The following is an 18,838-nucleotide window of genomic DNA, read 5'->3' as shown; positions in this document are numbered from 1 at the left end:
AAACAGGCACCTCAGGGGGAAGAGGAGGGGGGCACCTCAGCCGGATGATGGGACGACGCCACTGCTCCTCGAGGGGGCTCCATGCCCATTGCTTGCTCCTGGGGAGTGCAAAGCCACAGTCTCTCAAGTGGGTGGTTTGCCTGCTGCTTGCTCCTGGGGAGTGCAAAGCCACAGTCTCTCAAGTCTCTCCAGTGGGTGGGTTGCCCACTGATTGGTCCTGGGGAGTGCAAGGCCACAGTCTCTCTAGTGGATGCTTTTCTCCACTGGTTCTGGAGGGGGCTTTGTGCCCAGAGTGCTTCATCCTGTCAAGGATTGGGGTAGTGGATGCTTTTCTCCACTGGTTCTGGAGGGGGCTTGGTGCACAGAGTACTTTATCCTGCCAAGGACTGGGTGAGTGGATGCTTTTCTCCACTGGTTCTGGAGGGGGCTTGGAGCCCAGAGTGCTGCACATGGTGTGTAGCAGTTCCCATTCCCTCACCTGGGTGTCAGAGCCACAAGATTTTCTGGGAACAGGTAGCATGATACTCCACCAAGGCAGAGACACACTCCACCCTGCGGCGACTTTGCCTGCCAACTGCTGGTACAGCCAGTGCTGGTTGTGTTGCCTCATGTAGTGAGTGCAGGGTCCAGGACGTCTCCTGCAGCCTCGGACGACAGCCCACTGGGGATGATGTTCATGTCGGCTGTGGTAGCACTGGCTGAGCACGTCGCGGGGCAGGTGATGGTGGTTGCGGCGGTGTCTGTGGCAGAGATGCTGCCGGAGGTGCATGTGTCAGCACTTGTGGAGGGAGAAAGCAGGATGTCTCCTGTAGCCTTGGACGGCTGCCCACTGGGGATGATGCTGGGGACAGTAGCACAGGCAGCAGACGTGCAGGTGGCGGTGCAGGAGGCGGTGGTTGCGGCGGTGGCCACCGCCGTACAGGTTGCTGTTCTGTCTTGCAGAAGGGGTGACACCAGTCCCTCACCCGGAGGCTCCGTGCCCTGAGCTGACTTCCCTTTAGCCTTGTGTCCCTTCCCCACCCTGAATGTCGCTGCTGGGACCTTGGCACTGTCCTCTTTTGTCTTGGAGGAGGCTTTGCGGGGCGGTTGGTGCGGCTTTTCCCTACGGCATGTGGGCCCCTTTTTCACCTTGGCAGGTGGCGGAATAATGTGATCCTTGGCCTCACTAGGTGGCACACTGGCTGCCCTGATGGGTGCCGCCCGCGGTGTTACTGGACTTGCAGGGATCACAGTGCTCGATTATTTTGTGGCTGAGGTGCTGGGCTGGGATATGGACATCCTGGCCCTATGGGAAGGATTGGGGGGAAAGGACAGGGGGGGGGGTGTAGGGAAGAGGTCAATGTTAGCGAGGAAAAGTTTTTTTAGACACACTGGGACCGGAAGATGGAGGGATTTTGGGAGTGGAGGAAGAGGTAGTGGTTGTAGGAGGTGTATGTCTGCTATGGGTTGGAGGCTCTTGTGAGGTGGATGGCTGTTGAGTGGGTGTGTGCCTGCGTTTGTGTACTTTGGGAGGAGGGCTAACAGACACACTGAGAGAGGACATAGGGGACGTGTGAATGGTAGTGGGGGTGGTGATTGCACGTGAGCGCTGTGTGGTGATGGACGTGCTAGTGATGGAGGTAGTGGCTGAGGATGTAGTGCATGCAGGTGTGAGTGGAGACGAGACTGGGAGGGAGGGAGGAGGACGTGGAGGAGGGGGACACAGTGGAGGCAGTGGATGTTGGTGTGTCTGCATGGAGATGGTGCTTGTGTGAGTGCCTGTGGGATGTGTGGTGCTTATGTTTGCCATGTCCACTCTTGTGTGTTGATGAGTGTGCATGCTGGTCTGATGGTGTGCTTGGGGTAGGCTGAGGTACAGGAGATTGGGTCTGGATAGTGGAAGTTGTAGGGGGGAGGCTGGACACAGGGACAATAGCTGCCATCAGTGCTGAGGCCAGAGCCTGCAATGCTCTCGTTGGGCTGCCACGCCAGAATGAATGCCCTCCAGGTATGCATTTGTTTGCTGCAAATGCCTCTCGACACCCTCAATGGCATTCAAAATGGTTGATTGACCAACAGTGAGGGATCTCAGGAGGTCAATAGCCTCCTCACTGAGGGCAGCAGGGCTGACTGGGGCAGAGGTCCCTGGGGTGAAGGAGGTTCCCACCCTCCTGGGTGAGCGGGCACGGGAAACACGCTGAGGGGCTGCTGGAAGGGCGGTGCCGGTAGAAGGGGTGGCGGCTGTACCTGTTGATGCAGTGGGCACAGAGGTGCCCGCCACCACAAGGGAGCTCCCATCAGAGGAGGAGTCACTGTCACTGGTGTCTCCTCCTGTCCCCGTTGTGGAGCTCCCCTCGCCCTCCGCCCCACTGGTGCCTTCAGACTCCATACATTCACCCTCTTGGGCCATGTGGGTTGCAGCTCCCTCCTGCTCCGGTGCCAATGCTCCTCCGCCAGATGATGCTAATGCACACAAGGAAAGGGTGACAAAACAAAAAGGGGAGGAAAGACAGGAGAGACACATGGTCAATGCCTGCAACAAGACCACCCCTGGCAGACACAACACACAGGGAGCAGTCCTATGCACTAGGCCATGCACTAACAGTTCAGGGGAAAATCACATGCCCATGGGGCACTGTGGCTAGACCCAATTTGATGCACACCTGGAACCCACAGGAGCCTGACTAGGTGTAGATGCCCACTACCACTTATGGTGTTGGAGTGCCACTGAGCCTGCCTAACAATGGATCTACCCTGGCACCTTTGCCCTGGCCTAGGGGAACCCACAGCCTACTTCCCCCACCCAGAAACCTCATAAAGCGTAGAGAGTCAGCTGAATGAGACTGTACGCACCCCCCCTTGTTGCTGCTGTGATGCCCTCAAGCGCCCATCCAACTCCGGATATGCCACCGCCAGGATCCGGTACATCAGGGGGGTCATGGTGCAACAGGCACCCCTTCCACGTTGGGAGGCCACCCCCAACTGGGCCTCTGCCGTCTTCTTGCTCCAGCGGCGCAGGTCCTCTCATCTTTTGCGGCAGTGGGTGCTCCGTCTATGATAGACCCCCAGGGTCCGCACTTCCTTGGCGATGGCACGCCAAATACCCTTCTTCTGGTGGGCGCTGACCAAGCGGAAAAGTGAAGTAAGAATGGATTTTACTCCCCCGTCCGGTTCTTCTTACTCATTGCCCACAACTTCCCACCCTGGCCCAGAAACACATACACTGACCATTCTCACATGCTGGCCTCTGCCCACCCCCGTGTATCTTCCATCCACGCCACTCCATACATTCATGTCCCATCCATCATGCTCACAGTGTACTCACCTGTTTGTCTGGAGAACCGTAGAGTAGCGTGTACTGGGGGAGGACCCCAGCCACCAGGTTGTCCAGCTCCTCCGTGGTAAAGGCCGAGGCCCTTTCCACAGACACTGTAGCCATTCACATCAGCACTTGCAGTGTAGGCCCTCTCCTGTTGAAGGTCAGGTATCAAGTGAGTGAACAGATCTAAAATGGCAGTCACGTCCGCGGCGGTGCATACCGTCACCGCCGGCATACATCATCATAGGCTCCTGGAACCCATTGGGGCCAATGATAACCAATGCTGAATTGCACCGTGGCCTTCGTCCGCCTACCGCGACACTGCACCATGCCAGCGCAGTTACCTCATTTCCCCTTGTCCCTCCATACAGGTCAGGCAGCTGCCATTTCAGGGGACCACATGGCAGGGCAACTAACTGCGTCACATCACTTTAGTGCAGGAATACGGACAGGCATTGCAACACACCGATTACATCACAATTGTTAAAAACACCCTTGTGAAACCTATGTTGTGTCTGACCGTCTGCTCACCCTTCTCCTCTATAGGGCACGTCCGCTAGGGCAGATGATGAGATGGCGTCATCCTCCGGTATACAGACCCCTGGTGGACCTGTCGACAATGGAAGACAGACACATCATTATCACCTACAGACTTGATCGTGGCACACTCCATGAACTGTGTACTGTGTGCCCAGTTGGAGCCAGACCTGATGTCAGCTATCCGCCATCCCACAAGAATCACCCCTCTAGTGCAGGTCCTGTCAGTACTCCATTTCCTGGCCAGTGTGTTGTTTCAAACCAGGGATGTCACAGTCAATGTTCTCTAACGTGTTGTCCAGAGTGTTGTCTGCCCTGCTGAAACAAAGGCGCAGCTACATCATTTCCCCTCAGGTGGAGGATTTGCCCACAGTGAAAGGTGACTTTTATGCTCTGGGACATATCCCCAACATCATTGGTGCCATTGATGGTACACATGTGGCATTTGTCCCCCCACGCAGGAATGAACAGGTGTACAGAAACCGCAAAAGCTACCATTCCATGAATGTGCAGATGGTGTGTTTGGCAGACCAGTACATCTCCCATGTGAACGCCAAGTATCCTGGCTCTGTGCATGATGCTTACATTTTGAGGAATAGCAGCATCCCTTAAGTGATGGGGCAACTCCAGAGGCACCGGGTGTGGCTAATAGGTAAGCCCAAGTTCCCCAAACAGTTTACATAGGTGTCTGGGTATGAGAGAATCCCTAAGGGTTGGTGTGTGTCTAACAGTTGTCCCTCGATATTTGCAGGTAACTCTGGTTACCCCAACCTGTCATGGCTACTGACCTCAGTGAGGAATCCCAGGACAAGGGCAGAGGAATGCTACAATGAGGCACATGGGCGAACTAGGAGGATAATAGAGTGGACTTTCGGCCTCCTGAAGGCCAGGTTCCGGTGCCTCCATCTGACAGGTGGCTCCCTATGCTACTCACCGAAGAAGGTGTGCTAGATTATCGTGGCATGCTGTATGTTGCATAACCTGGCTTTGCCATGCCAGATACCTTTTCTGCATGAGGATGGGCCTGATGTTAGTCTTGTGGCAGCTGTGGAGCCTGTGGACAGTGAAGAAGAGGAGGCAGAATAAGATATAGACAACCAAAACAACATCATCATGCAATACTTCCAGTGAGACAAGGCACTGCTCCTCTCATTTCATACTGCAGTAGGACATTACATGAGTCTGCCTTTTTACATCTGTGTATGGACCCTGACAGTTCACTTTGGCTTTCAATTACACAGATCTGAGTACCACTTTCTGCTATGTTTACTGCGGCCCAACAACTGTTGAACATTGGTATGTGGAAATGAACATTAACATTGCTATCCACTAGCGCCAGTGGAGGGCTGTTCATTGTTCAGGCTAGAGTCAGGGGCCAGTTGAAGTACCATTGTGTCCCTCTGGTGTTGGCCATGTCTGCCAGCACCCCTGCAATGGTGACCAGGGTTGTGTTAATGGACTTCAAGTCCTCCCTGATCCCCAGGTACTGTACCTCCTGCAGCCGCTGGGTCTCCTTAAACTTGGCTAGTACCGTGCTCATGGTCTCCTGGGAATGGTGGTATGCACCCATGATGTTGGACAGTGCCTCGTGGAGAGTGGGTTCCCTGGGCCTGTCCTCCCCCTGTCGCACAGCAGTCCTCCCAGCTTCCCTGTTATCTTGTACCTCTGTCCCCTGAACCGTGTGCCCACTGACCCCAGGTCCCTGATTGTCTTGGGTTGGTGGGTTTGCCTGGGGTGCCTGTAGTGGTGGACACACTGCTGATTGACGTGTCCTGGGGACAGACATATGGGCCCGCTGGGTGGGTGCTGTGGTGGTGTTTCCTGAGGGGGGAGGTTCAGTGGTGGTTTGTGACAGTGGCAGGGGAACTGACTGTCCAGAGGTCCCTGATGGGCCGGGCTGGTCATCTTGATTCAGGCGTGCACAGCTGCTGTCGTCACTGTGGGTCTCTTCTGTGGGGGGACTGGATATGTCTGGCACCTCCTGTCCAGTGACGTTGGGTAGGGGTCCTGTTGGGGTGTAAATGCATAGTTATTGTATCTGTGTGTGCCATCTTGTGCAATGTGTGAGTTACCCTCTACTCCTGTGCTTGGCTTATTGTCTTTGTCCTTGTGTGATTGGTGATTTTGGGGCCTGGGTGAGTATCTGTACTGGACATGCTTTGGTGATGGGTGTCCATGCATTGCTGTAACATGCAGGCCTTGCTTTTGGGATGTGTGGATTGTGATAGTGGGATATCGGTGGGGTGTTGGGGTGATGGATGTGAGGGTTGGGCTAGGAGTTTGTGATAGCATGCAGGTAGGGTGGGGGGATATAGTAGTAAAGATTTGACTTACCAGAGTCCAGTCCTCCTGCTACTCCTGTGAGGCCCTCAGGATGCATGATCGCCAAGACTTGCTTCTCCCATGTTGTTAGTTGTGGGGGAGGAGGTGGGGGAGGAGCTACCTGGTGTCTGGACACCACGGAACGCACCTTCCCCCTTAGGTCGTTCCACCTCTTCCTGATGTCATCCCGTGTTCTTGGATGCTGTCCCACTGCGTTGACCCTGTTGACAATTCTCCGCCATAGCTCCATCTTCCTTGCAATGGATGTCTGCTGCACCTGTGATCGGAATAGCTGTGGCTCTACCCGGATGACTTCCTCCACTATGACCCTGAGCTCCTTCTCAGAAAACCTGGGGTGTCTTTGGGGTGCCATAATGTGGTGTGGGTGATATGTGAGGTGATGTTTGTTGTGCTGTGTGATGTGTTGTGTTGGTGTGTGTTCTTTGAGGTGCGTGGATGTGATGTGGTATGTGATGGTGTTGTGTGCCTCTGGATGCTAGTGTTGTGTTTGCTATTCTCTCTCTCTCCACTTCTTCAAAAAAATTCAGTGTAAGGGGTTGTGGGTAATGTGGGTGTGTGTTTTATAACGGCGTGAGTGTGTGGGTGTGGTATGTGTATGTGTATCAAGTGTGTGTGTTTTGAATTGTCCAATGTGGTTGTGTTTTGTAAATGTGTGTGTATTTTGAGCGCGGCGGTGTGTACTGCCAATTAATTACCACGGTTGAATGACCGCTGCGTTGATTCGTGGGTCGTGATAGTGTGGGCGTATTCTTATTGGCGTGAGAGTGTAGGTTTTGGTAACGCCAGTTTATCACTGACCTTTGATGTGGTGGACTTGTGTGGGTGTCTGTATTGTGGCGGATTACGAGATGTGGGTCGTAATACCTGTAGCGGATTTCTGCCGCGGCCACGGTATCTTGACGGTCGACAGCACGGTGGTAAGTGGGATTTACTGCCAAGGTTGTAATGAGGGTCACAGAGTCTTGCCTTGATTATCTCCATGATTCTTTGCCACACCCATTGCTTTCTGAGCTAGTGGTAGGATAGGTTCTGTCCTTAGAATGTTTATCTTATTGTTTCTGAATATATGTATTCAACTCTTGATCTTTCTCTATGATAACTTCTGATCATTCTTTACATTCTGGTTTTCTGTTCCACTTTAAAATCAGTCTAATGTCTGTTGCAGTCCCATATTTTACACTGTGACCTCTGAGTTGGTCTCCATTCTGATCAGATAAGGGAAGACATCAGGTGCTGTGTCCAGGTCCTTTGGAGTTTTATCTTTCTCAGTTCTGTTAGTCTGGCTCCACCTTTACACTACGTGCAAAAGTCTCTAAAAGCATGTCCAAACTCTGACATTGAGGCATGTCTGCTGTTAAGCACAATCAGGTACCAATCCAAAAGGTTTTCTAGTAGGGGAAGTTATGTGGAGCCTGGCATGGGGCAATACATAAGGTCTTATTTCTTAGAAAGTGCATCACGGTTCTGAATGTGAGTTGACAACTGAGCTGAAAAAAAGACAGCAACTGCTAAAGTTCCCAACACTGTTATTTGGGATAGGCTTTCCCTGTAACTGTGTTGAACACGGATGCCAGGTTCTTTTAGGGCTCTAGTTTGGACGTGGAAGCTTTTATCGTAAACCCCAGGGTGTGAAACAGAGAAATTGCTGCTTGAGTGTGGACTACGAATTGTTGCCTGCCGCCACACTTCAGCAGCCAATTGTTAAGGTAGAGGAAGACGTGAGTAGCCACCAAACCACCCACCCCTCTCAGATGTGCGGCTACCACTGCTACGCACTTCATGAACACCATTAGAACGGCGGTGAGCCCAAAAGGAAATAATTAGAATTGGTAGTGAAGTCCACTTACGACAAAGCAAAGGTACCAGCACTGAGCTAGGTGGATGGGTATGAGAAAGCAGGCATCTGGAGGTCAAATGCCGACAAGCGGTCACCTTGTTGGAGAAGGCGTTGATGTCCTGCAGCATAGTTAGTCATATGGAAATGCTTCAACAGAATGCAGTTGTGTAGAGGCTTGAGATCCATGGAGCTGTCCTTTTTGGGAATAAGCAAGAAAAGAGAGTAGCATCTTCTCACAGGTGGTGAAGAGGCACTCTCTTCTGCTCCCTTCTGGAGGAGTACTGCTACTTCTTCCTCTAGTAGGTGAGGACATGTGAACGGGGTAAGATGTTGGGAGGGTTTGTGAGAAGCTAATATTAATACACACTGGTCTGATGTGATATCCCTCCAGAGAGAAAGGAAACCTTGCATTCTTACCCTGACAGGTGACGAGCGATCAATTTGAGGGGGGGTGGAGTATGACACTTTTTAGAGGTGGAAGTTCCTTTACCAGCACTACCACTGCCCTTGCCTCTATTGTTACCCCTATATGCACTGATAGTGTAGCCCCTGCTACATTGAGATAGAAAGTTTGTGGCTTCTATGGTAAGTCTGTGGTTAGTCGGGTGAAATTGACTTAGCTCCTGTCCTAGGTTGTAGCTTCTGAAAGAAACATGTAACTGTTGGAGTTTACAGGGCACCCACAGACTTAGTAACCTTTGTGCACTCTTATATTTTTTCAAGCACCTCATCAACCTGAGGGGCAAAGAGATGCTTCCCATTGAACGAGAGGTTAAGGAGATTCTGCTGGACCTCTGGTCCGAACCCAGAGCCAGGCAGACTAGTTAAGATGGAAACTAGTGTTGATACCTCTAGAGGCTATGTCAAAGGCATCAAGTGTGTAATTAATTTTGGTTTTGCCGTTGGATACTATTTCCTCTCCCCTCTTCCTCTGCTCCTATGGAAGGAGTTTGATGAGTTGCTGCATCTCCTCCCACTGGCATCTATTGTATCTGGAGAGGAGACCAACAAAATTGGCTATGCGCCAATGTTCGGCTGCTCCTTTGGCTACCCTTTTGCCCACTGTGCCAATCTTATTATTCTATTTATCGGGTGGCAGGCCATCACCTGTAACTTGAGAAGAGGGCTTGTAATGGGCAGTGTGGACCACCAAGGAGTCATGGGAACCTGTCTTTTAATATAGATAGAGTTGCTAGGTAAGAATTCCCGTTTTTTCAGCCTTAGGTGTCAATACCCTTGCCTTAAGCTGGCTCCTTAAAGTTCTCCAGGACAAATTTAAGCATGCCCTTAAGCATGGGCAAGAATTGCACAATTTGCTCAGACTTAAGAGAGCATCTCCAGGAGGAAGTCCTTTTACTTCTAAGTGAAATTATGCGACCTTGGCTTTTTGGGTGACTGAGCCAAGTGGTGAGCTACGATGCTGTGAATGGTCTTCTTTAACGGGCTGCTGCTCTTAGTGTCGTCTCAACATCCTCCTGTTCCTCAAGCTCTGATGAAGTTCAGGAGATTGTCTCTGGACTGGGTGTTGCCTGGGCTACCGGAGTTCAGGATGGGCTCTTCGAAAACATCCAGATTTCGGAGGAGGCCTGTTGGTGCATTTTCCAGAGTGCCCAGCGTCTTCTGCTTTTGCACCTTAGTGTCTTCTTTTAGTAGAAAGTGAGGCAAAACTCGCAAGAGGCATTGTCGTGGCCAAGAGAAATGATCAACTTGCATCCTTGGTGATAGCCTGACAATGGGTATTTAGAGGTGCACTTGGGGTAATGATAGTAAGATATCCATTCCATCACCCTTGTAGTTTGCATTATCTGGAGTCGAGGGAATCAATGCGGTCCTCAAAGGCATTGAAGAACCCTATAGTGTGCACGGTTTGAGTGCTGGCTGTCGGTCCTCCAAAGGTGTCCTGTCAAGAAACCAGACAGAGATGTGGAGGCACGGTTTGGTTTTCTAATACATTAGTGTTGAAATCAAACAACGAGGTCCTGAAAGTGTAGGAAACATGAACAATTCCGAGGTCTCTTGGTGTACATCTGAACCCAATGGTGGAAAAAAACAATCAAAGTTGGAGTAAGTGCCCATGTCACTGTCCATTAAGGAAGAAATCTGAGCACATCTTTTGATTTGAAAAACTTCTTAAAAGAAAAACAACTTGCAAGCGCTCAAGCCCCATAATAGATGGCAGGAGTATGCAGAGCATGTGTATCAAACATGCTACAAACCATATATTTTCCTATAAAAATGTGTGTTAGTATAGTCATTTGTCACTGATTAGTGGTGCTCTCTTCCAAACAACACAATTTACAGTAAAGAAGGGCACTGAACACACAGCAGCATAACCCAATTTCTAAAACATTATCAAATGAAGCAAGTGGAGAAGTAGAAGCTCCTCTAGATAATCCACCTAAGAGCACTTTATGGAGTCCCCTTGCCCCAGACAACTCACCACACAGCATCCACATTACCTTGTTCCTGCCCAATGGTGAAAACTACCTACTTGGACTCATGAGGCCCTAAAACTATCTTTCGTCTGTGGCTTGACCTGAGGAAAAGGAAGGGAGGACATAGCCCTGGAAAAATGCTGAAATGGGAAGCTGTCACCCTCTGGACACACCGTTGGACCTATCTTGCTCAGTCAGGCCCTGAGTTGCATCGGGGTCTGCATCCTGTCAGTTGCTCATTGCCTCAAGTGCAAGGGACTGCCCTCCACAAACTTGATACCCCAGATCTGAGGCACAAGGCTACAGGCAGACATGAAACCAGTGCACCTTGCAAAGTCCAGACTGCATCCTCTATCTTCCGGTTTTGACGCCCATCATGCAGGTCAGCAGTTCAAACCTGCCCACTTCAACAGAAGCACCCATCTTGGAAGACCCTGCAGAAAGCAGCAAGAGAAGAAAGAGGGTAGACCTTGATACAAAGCAGGCATGTACCTGTACAAAGCTCTGTCATCTCCCTTACCTCAAACTGCTTATTCTTTGGGCAAAGGATGGCTGGTATCCTCTGAGGTCCTGTCCTATACTGAAGGGAGGGTTCTGTCTTGTGGTAGGGCAGCAGGTGACTCCAACCTTTACCCAGACTGGAATGAACAGTGACTGAGCAGCATTTGTCTCCAACTGGCCCCACTGTCACACACACTCACACAGTTGAGCTACCAGTTTGTTGCTGATCTTCAATGTAGTGGCTAATAAAACACATGATTTACTGTCACCTGTGTGGTGACTAGTCAATGTGTTGCTATCACACCCCTGCACTGCCAAATGAACCAAACTGAGTTTGGGCTGACATGCTTGATGTCTGCAGTGAGAGCACATGCACACATCTAACACATCTCCATGTCAGCACTTCCTATACAGTGCCTCCAGCAAAATCCACTGGCCTGGACTAAGTTCAGAGTGGATTAAATTTAAGTATAAATAATGTAAAGTTACGTGTGAGCTAGTGGAGGGCTGGAAGTTCTAGAAGGGAATTAAAGTTGTTGCCTCTGAAGGCTTCAAGGATAGTGCATATCATTTTCACTGTTTCCATGTTCCAGCAGGAGCAAGTTTTGAAAACCTGTATCTAGCCTGTATCATGTTCATGTACTCCTATGTAATACAGTATTCGTAATCACATACATAGCCCGGATGGTATCATTAATTTTAATCAAATATGGATGTTGTTTTATAATAGTCGAAACTTCCTGTGGCATCAGGTTTGCTTGCTAATTCTCATGGCTCTAGTAGGCCCGAAAGCTTTCAGAGCACAGCAACCTCGCTTTGGAATCTGGCAAGTGGAATCACAATCTAAGGGGAATAATAACCCTATTATTATATGTATGAATGATACCTTGTTCACAGGAGTGTCCAGCACTTCCTCAGAGAAGAAAATTCTGACACTTTCTCATTAGATATGTTTTGACTCAGCAAATAATTGCTGTCACATGATTAGGCTCTACTGACTTGTATTAAAAAAAACTTAAATGTACTGGTCTAATTTTCAAATAATTTTAATTCTATGCTCCACCTGAGCGTTTTCTAGGGAGAGCCCTGATCTGCTGAAATGGTAATTGTCTTTGTTGTCTTTGGCCTTTTGCTCTGCTGCTTGCTTTTTCCATTACATGGTCGTTGGTCCCAATGTGTTGGGGTTTTATTGCTGACACAGTGTAGGGCAGAAGAGATCAGTTTGAGGGTAGGACAAGGGATTCTGTTTGTTGAGGTTAAAACCCTAATTAGACACATTGCTCTGTATCCCTTGAGATTTCTGGATTGGTTTCTTAATTAGCCCTGTTTACCTGCCATTGCAACAGTACAAGCTAAGGGAGGTTAGTTCTGTATGGTTGTTCAAAAAGAGTCACAGCAATTTGTTCCTAGAAACGTTTTGCTAGTTGTTAGTTACATACTCAATGCTGCATTCCTAGTACTTTAAGAACATTACTTCTTTTGTGAAAACAAACATGCAGAGCCTAGCAATCTCAATCCTCTCATTAGCAACAGTTACACCTAAATCATTTGATTGGGGAACACCGGGATAATGATTTAAATAGGATCTAACATTTCACTTTAGAACAAAAGGTTACAACATCTGTACTTGGCAAAATTTGCTTTTAAGTTGAAAGACTAAACACATACATTTTGCAGAGATTCATTTAAAATGACCTAGACAGGTCTAGACTTCATGCTTACTCAGACACATGGTATAAATGGACGAATAAAAAATGTGGATCCACTATTTGGCCACTGTACCTCTATTCTAAAAAGAAAGAACTGAAAGGAACAGGTTAGAGAACAAAAATACTACTTACCCTTTGTGATAAATTTCAAACTTTATTCCTTTTGCCTGAATCACTCTCTTAAATCCTCTATGATTTCTGTTTATGTTCAATTTGAAATGCTGATCATATTCTGGAAATAGATATAAGAACAGACATCTAAATGTGACTGTTTCCATTCCAAAAATAAAGTACAACTGCTGTAAATCAAGTGTTTCTCAAAGAAAAATCATCCAAAGTCATTATTTGTAATCCCTTTTGAAAAATAAGCAGCTGAACCTAGAAGTAGCAAGTAGTAGAGGAGAGGGTCAATTATTTAGGCAATCTTAAAAGGGGTTAAGAAAAATGACCCCACCATTACCGTCTCACTGCCCTAATCGACAATGACGCTGAGATTTATGCGAGTTTGCTACTTGACGACCTTAGAGGCTGGGCAGAAGAACACCAGATTATTCCAAGGAATCAATGTGGTACCACCTTAAATCTGATGGCACTGGCCCTCATGTGCGACAAAGCAATTCTTAATAAATGGGTGCTTCATTCTTGTTTTGTGGATTTTAAAGCTGTCTTTGACAAATACCAAGAGGCCCCCTTTGGCGTTAACTGCGGGGCTAGGGGTTGCGATGTGCTTTGCTGAGTTGAACAGGTACATCCTAATAACTGGGTGCGGGTCAAATTAGGAGACGACTCACGTATTTCAAGAAAGATCCAACAAAATCTGGTCTGAAGCAAGGTTGTGTTCTTGCTCCCTTGCCTTTCAATTTATACATAGCAGATATGTTGAAGCTCCTTGATGAAGTGAATTGTCACCGGCCCAAGCTGGGAGATCATCCTATGTCCCATGTGCTATAAGCCGATGACCTCATGCTCCTCAGTCAAAGATCGGCCTGCAGCAGCAGCTTTCCACTCTATATGCCTATACTGTCACGGACGGGTTGGAAATCAACCAAGCAAGAACGCTGACAGTTACTATTGGTTTAAAAACAACCCGTGACAGCAGGCAAGCAACTTAATGGGGCATGGCTCTGCCATAGCAGTGCACATAAATATCTGGGCATTCTTTTTGATAGTAAAGGAGCATTTGCACCTCACTTGCGCTCTATGAACAACAAAAGCTCCAGCTTAAACGTTCTTTCAGCTGTTGCAATGAAATTGCAAAGTCTATGTCTGGACCCTCTTTTCCAGGTGATGAAAGCAAAGGTTGTTCATCCACTAACTTAGGGAAGCAAAATTACCTTGGGCAGGGAAGTAAGGACAGTAGACAAATTGATTATTGGAATTTACAAAGCCACCCTCCGGCTTCCAAAGAGAGCGTCACCAGCTCAAGTGAGACTTGAATATAACATTACAAAACAGTCCTGGGCAAAAGGCAGCTGCTTTCTCAATTCCTGCCATGCGTTTCGATCTGCACCACAAGAGTCCATCCATGGTCTAATCTGATGCAAACTACAGGGTGCTGGTCTAACATCATTGTACTGACGTCATCTAGATGATAAACTGACTGAATTTTCACTGTCAGAGGTTTGGAGTAAACATCTTTCTTACCAGGTTTTTAAGAAACTAACAACTTCAACTGCAAAAAAACTGTCTAAACTAAGGAACCTGGCAGTATTAAGTAAGCGCTCACATGGTCAGTGATTAACTCTTATCCCTCCAGTAAGCAGCAGAATTAAATCACTTGAACTTACCCTGGGATGATTAAGGCTAGCTTGTGGCCTTAAGGCTGGGCGAGTCAAATCTGTAATCCCATTCTTCTGGCATGGTGGCATGCATAATCCCATTACATGCAATGCCAGCTCTGCAGCCAGGACAAACTCTAATTTATATCTTATGCATCTGCCCTGCAAGGCTGCAGCAAAGGAGAATTCTTCTCTGTTCTGAATTCATCCGTCCTGGAGTCTGCACCTGCCGGTACGCAGTAATTGCTAGCCTGGATCCTATTAATACTTTTCTGAATGTCAAAACTGTCACGTTTCTTTGGATGCTTATAACTAAACTGGACAAATTCAAGTGTTTCAGTGCCGCAACAGCATGTTGTTAAAATGTGAACTCTAGCTCTACTGCACTTGTGCTGCTCTGCACACTTTTATTTTGCACGCTCTGCTCCATCATTGCATGCCCAGAATGCTGCTAATGGTCTGGGTCTACTTATGCCTTGGCATACTTTTCACACTGCACTTTAGTGAATATTATTGTTGCCTTTGTGTGGCCTCCTATGGTCATAACTGTACATTACTTATTGTATTTAAATGACCACTTTAGTTCCATTATTGTATGCCAAGATGCTGCCAAAAGGCTGTGTCTACTTATGCCTTCGGCTTAATATGCATATTGCAGTTTAGTAAATACACCTGTTGCCTTTGTATGTATATTGTACACTGCTCTCAAACCTCCAGCTGGCTCAAATATGCAGCAGGGGCTCAGAATTAATCCTGCTCTTTGCACATTTTGCATATAGCACCTTAGGGACTAACAATGTTGTTAAGTGACTGGTCAAAAATGCATTTTGCACACTATTTTTCTTTTAATGTTCAAACTTCTCAGTTGTATATTGCATCTTAGTGAACATATTTGTTGCAGTTGTGTGGCCTCCTATGGACATACCTTTGGCTGCTTATTGTATTTAAATGCCAGGATGCTGTTAACGGGCTCGGTCTATTATGCCTTTGGCATACTTTATATAGTACTTTAATGAAATACCTGCTGTCTTTTGCTTGCATATTGCACACTGCTCTGAAATGTCCAGCTCTTTCATTTTTTGGCTCAGGCGCTGTCCACTGTTCAGACATTAGGCCTCGGTCTAAAACTACTGTGTCATTGCTACTTTTTATTGCTCTGACTAGTCTTGATATGGGTTTGTTCAGGAGAAAGACAATCTTGTAATATGTTCTTTGCTTGTGCCGTCTGAGGATCTGCCTGGTGTATCTTGCAGACTGTGCTATTTACTTGTAGACGAAGGTGTCTTGTTTTAGGTGGTCTTGACCAAAAAAATGCACATTGCTTTTTTATCTTTATTAATGGCTTATTTGGATTACTTTCCACCTGAATTTAGAATTAACGTTTTATTCTGTGGTACTTTTTAATCTTGTATGTTGTATAATAAGAACTGTTCTGCTGTTTGTAAAGTTTTTAAATAACTGTACAATAAACTGAAAACATTATTAAACAATACTAGTATTTTAAGACGTAGGTGACTCAATCCCAAATTCACAATGAAATGAGAAATTATGTGCATAGAGAAGTTTGCAACCATTCCCACAGAGAATATACAAAACACAAAAAAAAACACGTGTCTATTATTTTTCTCAAGTAACATGATCACCATACCCAGACTGAGCACCAAGCACTAATCTTTATTGGTCAGATCATGCAACACAATTAATTGTTTCTTCCACATCAAAACTTATTATTGCTAGTTGTAATGAAACACTTGAAACAGCAATAGGAATACTGTGCTGATGAACAAATTAGTTAGTCAGTAATGATCCCACTGGAGGATACTCTTTCTGTAGGTTGCTAACTTTATGAATCTCTTCCAGATGCCAGACTGAATCCATAAATTCTTGCAATCCTCCAGAAGAGGAACATGCGAGTCAAGCTACACCAGATAGGGCTCCGGGTCCTGCCACAGACATGATGACAAGGGCCAGAATGGGCGGTGCGAGGCACATTGATGTCACTTTGCCTCATATTTTCCACGCTCTTAGAAGTAAGGGGATGGACCAATGTAATGAAACAGATGGCAGAATACCACAGCAGAACACCAAACTGAAACCTTTTAGGGAAAACAATAAATCCTGCCTCAGGATGAGGAAGTGGACAATCTGCAGAAAGGAGAATCCATCAGAAAGACTATTACTGAAGGATAGCAACTTCTTCTTCTCATGTATGGTTAATTTCACAGATCACCCCACCAAAGCAGTCCTGCAAAAAGAATGTTCTGAAGAGGGATTACATCAAAACCAAAAAAATGTGTGCACAGCGCAGCTCGGCAAATATTTAAAACCTGTTTGGACAGTAGCAAAAAAGCAGTCTTTCGGTTGGTGGAATGAGTTTGAATGCCTTCAGGCAGTTCTTTCTTTGCTGAAGCATAAAATAGCTTCATGCAGAGAACTATTCAGTGGGATATTGTCCTTTTCTTGACAGCTTTGTCTATCTAGTGACCAGCAAATCAAGAAACAGCTTGTCATAGGCATGTTGATCCCTGGTCCCATTAATGTAGAAGCTAACAGCGACATCCTTGGTGGCATTTGCAGGAAAAAGAATACAGGGAGACTAAAGCATTCCTGACGTAGAAAAGGAACACCACCTTCAGACTGGAGAACTCTCAAGTGCACAGCACCAATTTGTCCAAAAGTTGTAAGTGACTGGTAGATGCAGCAGCAGAGTTAGTATTTCAGTTCACTCACCTGGCATGCAGAGGTAATAGGGGTGAGGAACACTGTGTTGAAAGGAAGGAGCCAGAGAGAACTATGCATAGGCTTGGTGATATCATCAAGAAAATGAAGGACAACATTAAAGTCCCATTGAGACAGGATGAATGGAGAAGGTGGGAACATATGAGTCAGACCCTTGAGAAAACACATCATAATGGGTGATTTAAACAATGAGGGCTGATCAGGCAAAATGAGAAAGGCAGAAGAGGCCAACAAGTGACATTTCACACTGCCCAGGGTCAAAAATCACCTGGACAGAAATATCACAAAAATGAAAACATCAGACAAAAGGGCCCCAACAGATTCATCCTGATCAATTGCACAGCAAGCCACAAAGTGTGTCTAGAAAGAATGGGCTTCATGGAGAGATGACTAGCAGTCAACATCAGGTCCAACATGTCAGAAGGCAAATCAAGGACACTTGAATTGCTTCTGTCGTTCTCCAGGTTTTAAGGTGCAGACTGGGAACATCCAATGTGGCACCCTGCCCCCCTGCTTCAATAGACTGACCTTCCTGAGCTGAAAAGGATGGCTAAATTTAAATGTCAAGACACCTGAATATGAAAACCTCCTCACTCAAAATGTGGTAAAGGATCATCTGTATCCTATCCTGTGTCACATTCCTCAGAACACAAGGGATCAAAGGAATGGGAGAGAACACTCTTTGGAAAGGAAAATCCCACTGGATTTTAAGTTCCACCACAGTCCCCTCCTATGGAAAGTGTAGAGCACAAAAAAGATGACACTAAATAGTTTCTGAAGTGGTACACCACTATACAGGAGGCAAGCCCTGCAAGGTATAGAGCAAGTGGATGACTTCTGGATGGAGACACCACTTGTGGGCCGCTAAATGATGCCTGATCAGCACATCTGCTCTCACACTGAAGAAGCCCACCAAAGTGATCTCACCTGGTATAACCGAATTTGACAACTGCAGCTCTTCCACAGACAAAATGAGCAAGCTCACACAATTTTGCTTAATGGAATACAACACTGTAGAAGTAATGTCGGATGGAAATTTACATTTCCCAGGGATTATATGGGCCCCTCAATCACTGTAGAATGTGGAGATCATTAGGGAGATCAACACCAAGTGCAAAGAATACTCCAACTCATGGTCCACTGGAAGTGAAGGCACCAATGAAATAAGCAAATGTGACACTTCATTTTGTTGAGTGAGCAGAATGGAGGATGTCAAAAAGCCACTGAGGCAGAGTTAGAGCAGGAAGGTGTTCTCCAGAAGAATCAATGGATCACTGCCTGAATGTCCTAGACTCAATGCAGAAGTGGAAAATACCTCCATAGGACATTATAAACCCCCTTCCAATAAAAAACAAACTCTTGGTGGGATACAGCTGATATGTTATGTAATAAAAAACCCAGTTTGAAAAGTAGTGATGCCATGCTCCAAAAATATCACCTGCAGAGGTGAATAACTCTTCAACGTTCAGTCATCAAGGTAAGGAAACACATGCATCCAACATGCACAGCTGAGCTGTGACCACCAACAGGCCTACAGTGAATACACGAGAAGCTGAAGTGGGCCAGGGGGATAGACAATCAAACTGATAATGGGTAGACCCCACCACAAAGTGCAGATGCTTTCTGAGAGACCTCCTGATCCAGAATTTAATAACCAGGCT

At 47.1% G+C, this 18,838-nt stretch overlaps 1 protein-coding gene across 1 annotated transcript in view; it reads right to left on the bottom strand.

The window, feature by feature from the left end:
- Positions 1-18,838, bottom strand: part of CC2D1B (coiled-coil and C2 domain containing 1B) — a 637,449-nt gene that overhangs the window by 57,474 nt on the left and 561,137 nt on the right. Inside the window, exon 22 of the mRNA XM_069232670.1 lies at positions 12,793-12,892. Within this exon, the coding sequence (XP_069088771.1) occupies positions 12,793-12,892 (100 nt within the window). The remainder of the gene's footprint in view (positions 1-12,792; positions 12,893-18,838) is intronic.

Source organism: Pleurodeles waltl, chromosome 4_2 (assembly GCF_031143425.1).
Source record: "Pleurodeles waltl isolate 20211129_DDA chromosome 4_2, aPleWal1.hap1.20221129, whole genome shotgun sequence".
NCBI classification, from domain to species: Eukaryota; Metazoa; Chordata; class Amphibia; order Caudata; family Salamandridae; genus Pleurodeles; species Pleurodeles waltl.
This window is presented reverse-complemented; position numbering and strand designations above follow the sequence as displayed.